Source organism: Pipistrellus hanaki, assembly GCF_964339955.1.
Source record: "Pipistrellus hanaki genome assembly, chromosome: 7".
Lineage (NCBI taxonomy): Eukaryota > Metazoa > Chordata > Mammalia > Chiroptera > Vespertilionidae > Pipistrellus > Pipistrellus hanaki.
The window spans coordinates 10,539,932-10,552,599 of NC_140509.1; the positions used below are offsets into that span (position 1 = coordinate 10,539,932).

The 12,668-nt window shown below is 51.1% G+C and overlaps 1 protein-coding gene across 3 annotated transcripts in view; it reads right to left on the reverse strand.

Annotated features, from left to right (window-relative positions):
• LRFN2 (leucine rich repeat and fibronectin type III domain containing 2) overlaps positions 1-12,668 on the reverse strand; it is a 176,246-nt gene that overhangs the window by 35,736 nt on the left and 127,842 nt on the right. For all 3 annotated transcript variants that reach the window (XM_084890270.1, XM_084890271.1, XM_084890272.1), the window contains one exon: positions 5,125-6,552. In XM_084890270.1, coding sequence (XP_084746396.1) covers positions 5,125-6,527 — 1,403 coding nt within the window. In that variant the 5' untranslated portion in view covers positions 6,528-6,552. The remainder of the gene's footprint in view (positions 1-5,124; positions 6,553-12,668) is intronic.

A 12,668-nucleotide genomic window follows, 5' to 3' on the forward strand; every position in this document is an offset into this window, starting at 1 on the left:
ATACACTGCAGTTGGAAATATGACTCCTAAGGCTGTGTCTTCTGTGTTAAGCATATCACAGGCTGCTCAGATGAATCAGTGATCATAGCGGTAACTTCCCACCCATGATCTGAGCACTTTACTTAATTAACACAACTGAACACTATAGGCATCTCTGAGCGGCTCCCTTACTTTGTAGCCATATGCCTTTGAGATCAACTAAAACTCTGAACTGGCCACACAAAATTCCAGTGAAGCCAGATTTTCTCCACCTTGAACTGGGGCAGTTGAGTCCCGAACACGCTTTCTCTGTGCTGTCATCCATGACAACAGGAAATACACCGAGCAGCACAGGAATGGAGGCAGGCACTGAGGCACATGGCATGTTCACACCCATTTATTTATCAACCTGCCTCTCTGGCCAGGTGTAAGTCCACCACCCGTTTCCATTTCTCCATTTCATTCCAAAAACAGTGTGAGATTTTGTCAACCGCCCCGTGCAGTGCTGATGCGCTCTGTTTATGGCAGTGAGTCACAGCCCGTGGGAACTCCTAGGACCTTTTCCAAGTGCATTTACCACCCAGAGCGTCTGGCCCACCTCCCTGCAGGGACAGGCCTAGCGGAGAATCACAGAGCAAGGAGGGATGTCACTGAGCAGGCTGCCCTCTGAATGACGAGGAGGCAGACTAAGAGGTTGAGAACTCCTGGCCACAGTGTCCCCCGAAGACAGCTTGATAACTTGGCAGGATTTGCTCCCTGTGAACCCACTTCGGATCCTGGCGGTCGGCCTTCCTTTCCAGGGGTGCAGAGCATCTGCTGAGAAATTCTTCCTGGAACTCAGAATGGCCCCGTCCAGCCGTGCTTGATTGGGCTTTCTGGGTCTGTTCCATGGAAAGTAGAATATGTACCATTTCCCACCTCTGGCACTTCCCTTTCTGTCCCTGCTTCCCAGGACCATTCCCCGGCTTGGAAACCTCATCCAGTTTCCTTTAGGCCTGGATGCATTCTCCGGGGCCTGAGACCTGTCCACCATGTGATGCATCTCTGCTGGGCTCTGGTGCCCTCTCTGTAGTATCGGTCTTGTCCTCCCCAAGTTGCCTGGATTCAAAGTCCGTCTCTGCTGCTTACCCCATGTGTAACACCTAGAGCAAATTTCTCATATGAAATGGCCTGGCCTCCGGTGTCGAGATTCTGAGAAAACGAAAGGAGTTAGTACGCATAACACCCTAGAAGAGTGCCGGGTGCCAGTAAACTCTCCACGCAGATCCTCCAATAATAATGTCGCTTCGTTATCACTCTGATGGATGTGGGAGGAACTTGTGTGCATCCATTCGCCTAGGGGAAATTGGCTTGGTTATGTGTCCTATTGCTCAAAGACGCAGAACCTGTGGATGAGGTTAAGTGAGGACTGATGATATTGTAATTGTGCTTGCTGGGGAGGGTGCAGGCAGATTGGAAATGGCTCAGCTTTGCCGGCTGGCTCTCATCCAATCTCCCGCAACCTCCTTCCCAAACAGCAGACCTTCGTCATTTTTCTCTTCGTGCTCTGGCCATGGATTGAATGCCCTTATTGGCTGTCCTGAGCTCTCTGCACAGAGGGTGCCCCTCTTTAATATTTACTTCTGCATGCAATCCTTCCTTCCCTTCTTTTGTACACATTCTTGTCCAAGACTGAGCATACCACAGAGCCACTGTGCAGAGGCCGGTGTCTTTTCTTCCTCATGGGTTCAATTCCTTTCTAAAAATCCGCAGTTTCAGCCCTGGCTGGTGTGCCGCAGTGGTTGAGCATCAACCCATGAACCAAGAGGTCACAGGTTCTATTCCTAAATCCCCAGGCAGGCCACATGTCCCCAGTAGGGGGCATGTAGGAGGCAGCCCATCAATGATTCTCATCATTGATGTTTCTCTCTCATTCCCCCTTCCTCTCTGAAATATTAATAAAAATATATTTAAAAATTAAATAAAAATCAATACTTTCTTTCTTTGAGTCCCCTGTTTCTCTGGAGTCAGATTTATGGTGCGGGCAGTGCCACCAGAGCTAAAGCCAGAAGTCCTAGGCTCAAGTCAGTCCTGCCTCTTCCCGGCAGTGTGACCTCAGAGAGTTATCTAATTCCCTCGAACTCCACACTTTCAGTATTTCCAGGAGAATTAAGGGAGATATTGCCTGTGGAGCTACACATTATATGCATATAAGTGGCAGTAATGTTGGCTAGTGACTGCTATTGTTATTATCTGGCTACATATGCACCTTGACCTTCTGCTCTAAAATTTTGGAAATCTGTCTTCTTAAAAACTGAATTGTGTATCTCATCTTCCTCTTCCATTTCCTTCCCCAGGTTGGCAGATAGGTAATGGTCTTACCTTCACCGTTACCGTGATTACTATTACTACCAAGAATAGTACTGATTTGTATTCTGTGAGCACATACTATGAGTCCCCTGCTATTTGAAGAGCATTCCATGCTGTATCTCTTCTAATCCTCATGACGCCCTAAAAGGAACTCAGCATTTTTTTTTTAATTCCGAGGTTGCTGATGCTTTCATTTTATTTATATTTATAAACTGAGTATCTCCAGGATGACAATCACCAAATAAAAGCAGTTTGAAGTCCCACCCTGAGTGACTTCAGGAGTGTTATCCCAGCGCCTCCGGTGACCCTCCCGGAGTTTCTGAGACCCTCAGCTTGCTGCCACCTGGATGCAACATCACTGCCTGGTAGACTTCAGTCCCCCTCATCCTGGGCCTGTGCCAGCCCCAGCGCTGAGAGCTGCCACCTTTACACTTCTTATCAAAGTCAGACCATATCATAAATGCACATGGGAAGAAATAGTACATATTTCTCAAAGGTCAATCTCAGAAGTTATCAAAGAAATGCAAATGAAAGCAAGTTCCATTTTCCACCTATCAAATTGGCAAAGATGCAAGTAATTAGATATTCAATAACTGGCAAAGGAGTGGTCAAAGTGGCCACTGTCACCTTCCCCTGGCCAGAGGGTAAATAAATATGCAGATGCAACATATAAAGGTTATACTTTACTCACTAAGCCAGCAATTCCATTCCTAGAAAAATATGCTAAGGAAATCGCTGAAGCTGCACCAATAAATTGACATACAAAGATAGTCATTGCAGCATTACTTTTAATATTAAAAAATGGTAAATGACTTAAATGTCCAACAATAGAAGATTGGTTAAATAAATTATGGGTCAGCAAGTGAACAATACTTGAACACCATGGGAACTAAGCAGCTATAATGTTGAGTGGAGGAATTAAGAAACAAAAGCACACGCCTGGATGATCATAAATATAGTTTTGAATTGAAATAAAATGGAGAGGCCAAAGGCCTCGGGTCTATTTTGAGTGGTTACAGATAATTCTTATTTTCCTCTTGATCATTTCTCTTATTTTCCAAATTTTCTATGAAGACTATTACTTTCTTAATTAGAAAAATGCACATATGCATATTTAAGTTTAATTCTATATCTCTGTCTATATATCTTCCTACACATGCACAGATGCGTATGTTTGTTCCAATGCTTCCTCTCCATCCTGAGAAATGAAGCTGCTCTCCAGATAAAACAAGTTAAAGAAATTCCAGGAAAGCATGTGCCAGGTAAGGGAACTGCCGCTTCCCTCCCACACCTGCCCAGGCAGAGACTCATCAGCTCAGGAGGTCAGAACTGGAAGAAACCTCAACGCTAAATCAAGAGTACTTGATCTCTTGACCCCTGGTCCCCTGGGCTGTAGGTGAAGGCTACAGGATTTCTTCCCAGAATGCCCATTTTACATGCATAAAAAATAACGGGATTTCAAAGAAACCATGCATTCTTTGAGTGGTAAGATTCTAAGCCATGCCCCTCATCTATAGCACAAACGAGGCACAAACCGAAAAGAAAACTCCTGTGGGGTCAGACCTCCTGCCCCTTGGGTTGTATCCATCACGTTGTGAGCTCCTCCCTTCCTCTGAATGTCTCAGGCAATTCTGTGCAGCCTTTTGGTCCCTTTGTACCAGGCCTGGCAATGGTCCCTAGATTCTCACAGCAAATTCACAAGGTCAACATCATTGTCTCCATTTCCAGGTGAGGAGACTGACACCAGAGAGGTCAGTGCAGGTGGGCAGGATTACCTTGGGTGTCACGTGACCTTCTCTAGTCAATCAAAGCTCACCAGGACTTCAGTGGGACAAACTGAGAAAAAGACACTAATCCCTCTAGAGCTGTTTAGGGAAAGAGGCTGCCTGCGGGTGAAGCCAACCCAGAAGAAATGGAACGCAGGGAAGGGAAGAAACTGAGAATGCAGGTGGTTGTAGGGCTTTTGGTCTAGCTGAGCTGGAAGCCACATGGCCCAACACATTGGTTTGGGTTTTTTTAAAAGCCTGTTTGACTTGGGTTCCATTACCTGCAACCAAGTGTCCAGACTAAGTTATGTATGGATTACCCCCATTTTCCAGATGAGGACAGCCGAGGCAGCCCAGGAGAATAGCACAGCTAACAAGTGGCCAAACCGTGAATTCTACTTTTCCTGGCCTCAAAGCCTTAATCACGACTTCATCTGAGTTCAGGTGAGGCCAGACCTGCTCCTCCTTGGAGGAATCAGACAATTCAGCCAAGAGGCCCACTTATTGTTTTTGCATGTCCTCTAGCTGTGGCTAAAATGGAAAGTTCCGGGGCTCAGAGCCATATGACCAACTACTCCTGCTACGCCCCTAGGGGGCCTGGTCCACGTACACACCACCCCCTGGGGCTGCCCGCATGGGTTCCTCTCATCTTCAACTTGTAGGTGATGTTCCTTCATCTACAGTCCAGTGTTTCCCAAAGTGTGGTACGCGTACCCCCAGGGGTACAGGAAAAGTTTGGTGGGGATATGTATTGCACCGGAGTTTGGTGGGGATATGTACTGCACCATGCTTAGCTGCACCTAATTCTCATGACTACTAGGGGTACTCAGGGTTACAAAAATTATATTAGGGGTATACATATGTCAAAAGTTTGGGAAACACTGATACGCAAATGGCACGGTTTGCCCATGATTCCCACAGGCAACTTTGGGGAGGAGGGCTTCAGGTAGGAACAGCTCAAAGCCCTCCCCTGCCCCCCTCCTCCCCCAGCCAAACCCCTCCCTGCCTCGCGCAGCCCCGGCTGGCTCACCTGTAAATCAGTACCTCATCGTCGGAGCAGTTGTACTGCAGCTGATACATCTTCACCCGGGGCGCCGACTTGCTGACCGACCACTTGACCAGGGCCGAGGTGGTGGTCACGTCCGACACGAGCACCGCCCGTTCTGGGGGGCTTTTGGGAGGCTCCCCGCCCTCGCTGCCTGCCCCTCCTCCCCGGCTGGTCTTGCTGGAGCCAGTGATGTCCGAGAGGCGGGACTTGGGGGGCGCCGTGCGGCTGGTGCTGTTGCTGAGGTGTGGCAGCTGGACGATGGACACCTCCACCGTGGCCGTGGCCTCCCCGGCGGCGTTGGCGGCGATGCAGGTGAAGGCGCCGCTGTCCTGAGACGTGGTGATGAGGATGTCCAGGGTGCCGTTGTCATATACGGCGGTCCTCGAGGAGTTCCCTACCAGGCGGTCGTCCGGGGCCACCCAGTGGATGAGCGGGCTGGGGTCCCCGATGGCCTTGCACTTGAGCGTGGCCGCCTGGCCCTCCAGCACCAGCAGCCTGTGCGTGTGCTGGGTGATGAGGGGCGGCTCGCACACGAACTCCTCCTCGCGCACGTGCCAGAAGTAGCGGCCCTTGAGGCCCCCCGGGGAGCCGCAGGTCTCCAGGTCATCATCCCTCTCCAGCCTCCTCAGCCAGAGGAGCTCACAGTTGCAGTGCAGCGGGTTCCCCCCGAAACTGAAGGACAAGGGCGGGGCGAAGGGCGTGGCGGCCAGCGCGGAGGCCTGGGAGCGGGCGAAAATGGGGTCCGGGGGCAGCTTCTGCAGCCGGTTGGAGGTGAGGTCCAGGCGGGCCAGCTTCTGCAGGTCTGCGAAGGTGCCCTCGGCGATGTGGTCCAGCAGGTTGTGGTCCAGGCTGAGCTGGTGCAGGTTGACCATGCGGCGCACGGAGCCCCAGGGCAGGCCGTGGAGGTTGTTGTAAGAGAGGTCCAGGTCCTCCAGCGTGAGCAGGAAGTCCTCGAAGGCGTCATCGGCCACGCCGCCCAGCTGGTTGTTGTTCACGATGAGGTGCTGCAGGTTGACCAGGCCGCGCAGCGTGTCCTCCCCGAGGCTGGGCAGCCGGTTGCTGTCGAGGTGCAGAGAGCGCAGGCTCTCGAGGTCCAGGAAGGAGAAGGGCTGGATGTGGCTGATGGTGTTTCTGGACAGGGTCAGGTCCACCAGCCCCGTCATGTTGGCGAAGTCCTGGCGGCCAATGTGGATGATGAAGTTGCCGCCCAGGCGCAGCTCCACCGTCCGCCGGTCGATGTCCGGGGGCACGAAGAGCAGCCCCTTGGACGGGCACAGGGTCCCCAGCGACTCAGACAGGTTCTGGCAGACGCAGTACTTGGGGCAGGCGTCGACCACGGCAAACGCCATGCCAAACGCCAGCAGGCCGCCAAGCAGGGTCTCCATGGTCTGGTCCCTCAGGCTGCAGCGCCTGGAAAGGAAGGACACAGGTCAGGGTCAGGAGGTGACTTCCCAAGGCCCCCGTCCAGAGCTTCCTCCCTGGCACCACCGCGGCCTTGGGGAGCAGCCATGAATGGCATCTGCTCATCGCAAGGTGTAATCTCTCCTACCAGCCCCTCTAAGACAGTTCTACTTTTCCTTCTTTCCCTGGCTCTTACCATGTTCTAACAGACTCTGCATTACTTATTAACTGTGCCCATGGGATGCTTCCTCTTGCCCCACCAGGATGTCAGCTCCATGAGGGCAGGTCCTGGTGTCTTCTTTGAACATCGTTTTATCTGGCACAGGGCCTGGGACACAGTAGCTGCTCAATACGTATTTTTTGCATGGATGGGTGGATGGATGGATGGATGATCTCACACTAGTGGTTCATTAGTGGTTCATTGGATGTGAAAAGTGTGTTCTGGCTGCGCTTTGAAGCAGTTTCACCTTCTTAATTGGTTTAGACTCGGCATGAAATGAAACAGGACCAGCATCCCCTAAGAACAAGGACGTGGGCCAGGAGAGAGTTGGCTGGGAGAGACACCGTGGTTCGTGGGGAACTGGCTTTGGATTAAAGCGTCACCATGGAGAACCCAGAGTGCACATGCCTCTTTGGGAGTCAGGGAAGTAGAGAAGGTGGTGGGACACGAACTTCTGAGTATTCACAGGTGCTGGGTCCTCTGCCTGGGGTTCCAAACACGTCATCTCACTGGGGCTTCGGGCACAGCCTTCACAGGAAGGGCTTATCTGCATGTAGATGAGGGCTTGACCATGGCCTAATGCTCAGGTCTTTACTCAGAAGTCACCTCCGCCCCCAGGCCCCACCGGCCTGTGCATTCCCTCTCCCCTGCTTGTGTCTCCTCCTTGAAATTGACTGCTACCCATCCACTGTATATATTTACCTACTTGTCTTACTTATTGTTTCTCTTTTTGTCATTTTACTTTTTATTTATTTTTATGTATTTTTTTGTTTGTTTGTGGCATAATTTGTAAGTGGCAAATACTGGAAACAACCTAAATGTCTACAGACAGGAAAGTGCTGGAATAAATTATGCCGCACCAGTACAATGGAGTGTTATACTGCTGTAAAAAAGAACAAAGAGCACCGAAACTGGTTTGGCTCATTGGATAGAGCATCGGTAGCGAGCACATCCCCGGTAGGGGATGTGTAGGAAGCGGCTGGTCGATGTCTCTCTCATCGATGTTTCTGGCTCTCTATCTCTCTGCCTTCCTCTCTGTAAAATATCAATAAAATATATTTTTCAAAAGAAAAAGACAAAAGAATGAAGACCATCTCTGTAAACTGATGAGGGGTGATTCTGTCACATTCCCAAGTGGAAGAAAGCCAAGTTCACAGGGACACTTCCAGCATGACAGGGTAAGGGCTTCTTATCTTTCCATTAGAGTCCACATACAATATTATATTAGTTTCAGGTGTACAACACAGAGCTTAGGCATTTATATGCCTAAGAAGGGATCCCCCTGGTGAGGGTAGTACCCATCTGACACCATATATAGTTATTTCAATATCATTGACTCTGTTCCCTATGCTGTACCCGGCATCCTGTTGTGTGTCTTCTGTACCAGCAACAAAGCCCTAAGGGGTTGGGACTTATTTTTGTTCACCGTTATATTCTCAAAGTTTCAAACACCCCCTGACACATAGTAGGTATTTTCACATGAACGACTATCTGGAAAGGGAAGGAACAGGAATTTGGCTTGGGTCCTTGTGCCTCCAAATCTGACAGTTTTCTCACTACCCATGCTGGACTGTCTGTGGCTCTATTTATGGAGTGCCAAGAATCACATCAATTGAGTTGAACTTTTGGAAAAATCACACACTCTGATTATGTGGCATCACGTAGGCCAGCAGCTCTCAAACTGCCTTCTAGGAGTGCTAGTTAGAGGTCTGCAAGAGAGGCGTCTGGGGCCAGGGAGCTGGGGAAGTGCTGCCTACCCCCCCTCACTCTTGCGAAAGCTCTAGGCGCATCGTCAGTTCAGAAGGGCTGAGGAATGCTGCTGCAGGAGAGAAACTGGGTTAACGTTTAATTGACTCCCCTTTTCTGTTTTCGCTGAAGATGCTCACTTTCCTGAGCAGCAGCTATTAATATCTGGAGGAAGTGGCGCTCCATCGCTCCCACGTTGAGGCACACAGATACAGACGAAACAACCAGCTAATAAAACAAAGGTGTCTTGTAAATTTAGAAACCTATCCCAATCAGGCGCTATTTTATTGTAAAGGTTTGAATTCCATTACTGTGTCTCTTTAAGGGTAAATCTCCCACCTGAGAGCCTTCAGGGCCAGAGACTTGCCCTGTATTTCATCTGTGGAGAATGCTATTTCTGAGCAGCGCTGTCCACTGGAAATATCATACTAGCCATAAATGTAATTGTAAATTTCCTAGGGGCCATATTTTTTTTTTTTAAAGTTAAAGGAAACAGGTGCAATCAGTTTGGATAATATATTTTGTGTAAACCGCCATATCCAAAATATGATTTCAACATGCAGCCGACACAAACAATCGTTAATGAGGAAGTTAATCTTCTTTTATTTGTTCTACATTTTCAAAGTCAGCACGTATTTAACACTCAGAGCGCATTTCAAGGGCTCACTTGGCACACGCGGCCACTGGCTGCCCTGTGGGCTGCGCTGCGAGAGCTGGTGTCCAGAGCCGGTGTGTGTCGGCTACCTACAGCCTGAGGGCCAAGTCCAGTCTGTCGCCTGTTTTATAAGTAAAGTTTTCTTAGAACATGGCCATGTTCATTCAGTTATATGCTGTCTATGGCTTTTCTCATGCAGACATGAGAAGGTCCAGCAAAGACAATGTGGCCACAAAGCCTAAAACATTTGCTGTTTTGCCCTTTCCAGAAAAAGTCTGCTGACCTCTGTTCTAGGAGATTTTTTTTCTTTTTTCTTTTTATCTTCTTCATTATAGTCATGTCATTAAAAGCCTTTGCCAATGTGCTAATTCTACATAGTTCTTCTCTGGGCTCCCAGCAGTGGCCAGGCCATCCCTCCCCAGCCAGGGTCTGCTCTCACCAACCTCTTAACTGAGGATTCCAAGCCACCTGACCCAGGTCCCAGCCCACCTGACCCAGGTCTCAGCTCACGTGGCCCAGGTCCCAGCCCACCTGACCCACGTTCCAGCCCACCTGACCCTGATCCCAGCCCACCTGACCCACGTTCCAGCCCACCTGACCCAGGTCCTAGCCCACCTGACCCAGGTCCCAGCAGGAGCACCCGTTCCAGAGGCTTCTGAACACATGGAAGCTTCCCATCCATCCCCACCTCCATGCCCAGGTGTATCCTGGCCCCTGGGCCACAGTTAGCTAGGTGGGGCCTGATGAAACAGACAGGACTCTTCTTCATTTGCATGGACCCTTCTCCTATTTTTTAGCACAAGAACAAGTCTTTGTAAGAGCTGGTCCCGCCCACTAGCCCAGCTTATCTCTGACCACTCTACCCCCCATTGCTCATCCTGTCCCAGCTGCACTCCACCTCTGTCTTATAAATCCATACTGCTGGTCCTCCAGGACTTCCGACAAGCTCTGTGTTCATCTGGCTTCTCCCCACTTCCCCTCCTGCCCGGCCAAGCTGCTGTTCTATCTCAGGGTCTCAGACGAAACACCACCGATTCCAGAGAGCCTCTGCGACACCTACACCAAAGCAGTCCCCTTACCCTGCCGTGTACCCCAGCCCCGTACTTGTCCTACACATTGATAGTCACCCTTTGAATTATAATTTCTTAATTACTTTCCTGTATGCCTTCCTAATCTGTAAGCTCAAAAACTCGGCAGGGAACTGACCTGTCTTGTCCACCCATCACAGTATCCCCAGCACCCAGCTCCGCACCTGACTTACAGTAAGTACCCAGTACATATCAGCTGAACGAATGAAACACGGTGCTGAGCCAAGGGAGTTTCTGGCATTGGCACCACGGCGCTAGGTTCTGTCTCAGCACCGTCCAGAGTGCATGTGGCTAATCAGCTGAGAAAACCATCCTTGCAGAGTGGGCTGGTCTCGGCAGAAGCTTCCGAAGCGCGTCCGCTAAGCATCCATTGTATTATATTTTCCAGCATGACTCATGGTGGCAGTGCGTCAGGGAGCCGTGTTTCTCTGGCCCCTCAGCTGCTCAAGTGCAGGTGAGTGGTACCCTTCCCCCGCCCAGGACACAGGGCCAGACACACCCAAGGATGCCCTTTGTTAGTTAAGCTGGAGGTGGCTGTGTGTACACACATGTGTGTATGTGCACACTTATGTGCATGCGTGTTTGCATGTGCGTGCATGCATACATGTGTGAGCATGTACGTGTCTGCATGTGTGTGGGTGTGTGGGGAGGAGGGCAGTGTTCTGGGAGCCCAGGGCCCCAGGAGAAAGGTGCCTCTGTGCGCTCTTGTCAAGTCAGCGCTGCGGTGATTAGTGATCTCGGGTTATCGGTGCTTCCCGACCCTTTCCTGTCACTGTGCTCGTAGGAAATGCTGATAGGTGGCAGGCATAGCTGAATCCGGGCTGGGGCTGTTGGCAGACTGTACTGGGTAGCTCTGTCTGTCCCTCCAGATCTCCTCTCTGTCCTCCTGTGTCCTGGGAGGCTGCGCAGTGTGAGCTGCATCAGCACAATATGGCACACTGCCCGACTGCAGTGCCCGTCCCTCCTCGGGCCTGTCTCTCCTCGGGCCTGTCGCCTGCCCGCAGACAGCCTTGGCCGTGGCGGCAGTGGGAGGCGGACACGTTGGGATGCACACCCTGCACAGGGCCCATTGTTTTAAACAGTTTGTCCTCTTAAATCATGCTAAACAAATCGCATTTAAAAAAGTTTGTGATGGATTAGCAAATGTCTAATGAATTCCAATCTGTGACATAATAGAGCCGGGTAAATATGTTTTAAGTAATCAGCGTGGAAGATTACTGACGGGGAAGTGACTATTGAATCTCAATTAAAATGGTATTCTGAGAACTGTCACTTAAAATATTACTCTCACAGCCCAGCGAAAAGCAGCTTAAGCCCCACGTGCGGAGGGGAGGAGAGACTGAGTGGCGGCTCCTCACTGGTACCCATGGGCAGAGGCACTGTCTAACTAAGAGCCCCATCCAAGGGGCCGGAGGGCCACCGGATTGCTGGGGGGCAGAGCAGAGAGTGGTACAGGGGGGATCAGAGTCCAGGCCGTTAAGTGGCCGCTGGCAGCAAGTGTTAGAGTCCACCCAGGGAGCCTTTGCTTGTCTGTGGAGTGTCTGGGAGCTGGCCCAGGAGGAGCCTGTCTCTGCCCCCCGCCTCTCCATGCAGCCTCCCCAGCAACTCCGCAAAGGGAGTGCTGCCAGCGCCACAGGGGGGCCCCACTGGGTGCTCCCCTCCAAGGAGAAGGGGGACCCGCTGGGTGCTCCCCTCCATGGAGTAGGGGGACCCGCTGGGTGCTCCCCTCCAAGGAGAAGGGGGGCCCGCTGGGTGTTTGTAGGGCCTCTTGTCTCAACAGCCTTGTGCAGCAAGCAACCTGCCCTATGTACCCTGAGCCCCTGAGCATTTAGCTGCATCTCTACCACTGGGAAGTGAGGTCCAAAGCGGGCGGGGCCTGCCTACCTCGCCCAGCTCCCGAGAAGAAGCACCATTTGAACTCAGGCTTGCCTGGCTTTGGGCCGTCCCCGGAGGAGAGGAGGCCCTGGAAGCTTCCATGCGGCGGGCGACTCTGAGAAAAGCTGCTGCCTCCGCAGGGACTGCTTGGAAACCAGCGACGCCCAGCTGCTCCGCTAAACGCGGGCGCTTGTGTTTCCTTCTTGGGGACTGGTTTTCTCCGAAGCAGGGGCCTAATTGGCTCAGAAATATCCACCTGTCAGCCCTGATGGTGGCACGTCTCTCTCTCTCTCTCTCTCTCTCTCTCTCTCTCTCTCTCTCTCTCTCTCTCTCTCTCTCTCTCTCACACACACACACACACACTCACACGCACACATGCACGCACACACGCACACGAACTTACATATACTGGCAATATATAGAGTTGTGGAAACAGGCTGATGGGTTTGTAATCAGAGTCAACAGATGGAATTTCATATGTAAAACAAAAGAGAAAAAAAGGAAGACAAGGACAGAACGTGGCAAGCGAGGAGATTTCTGC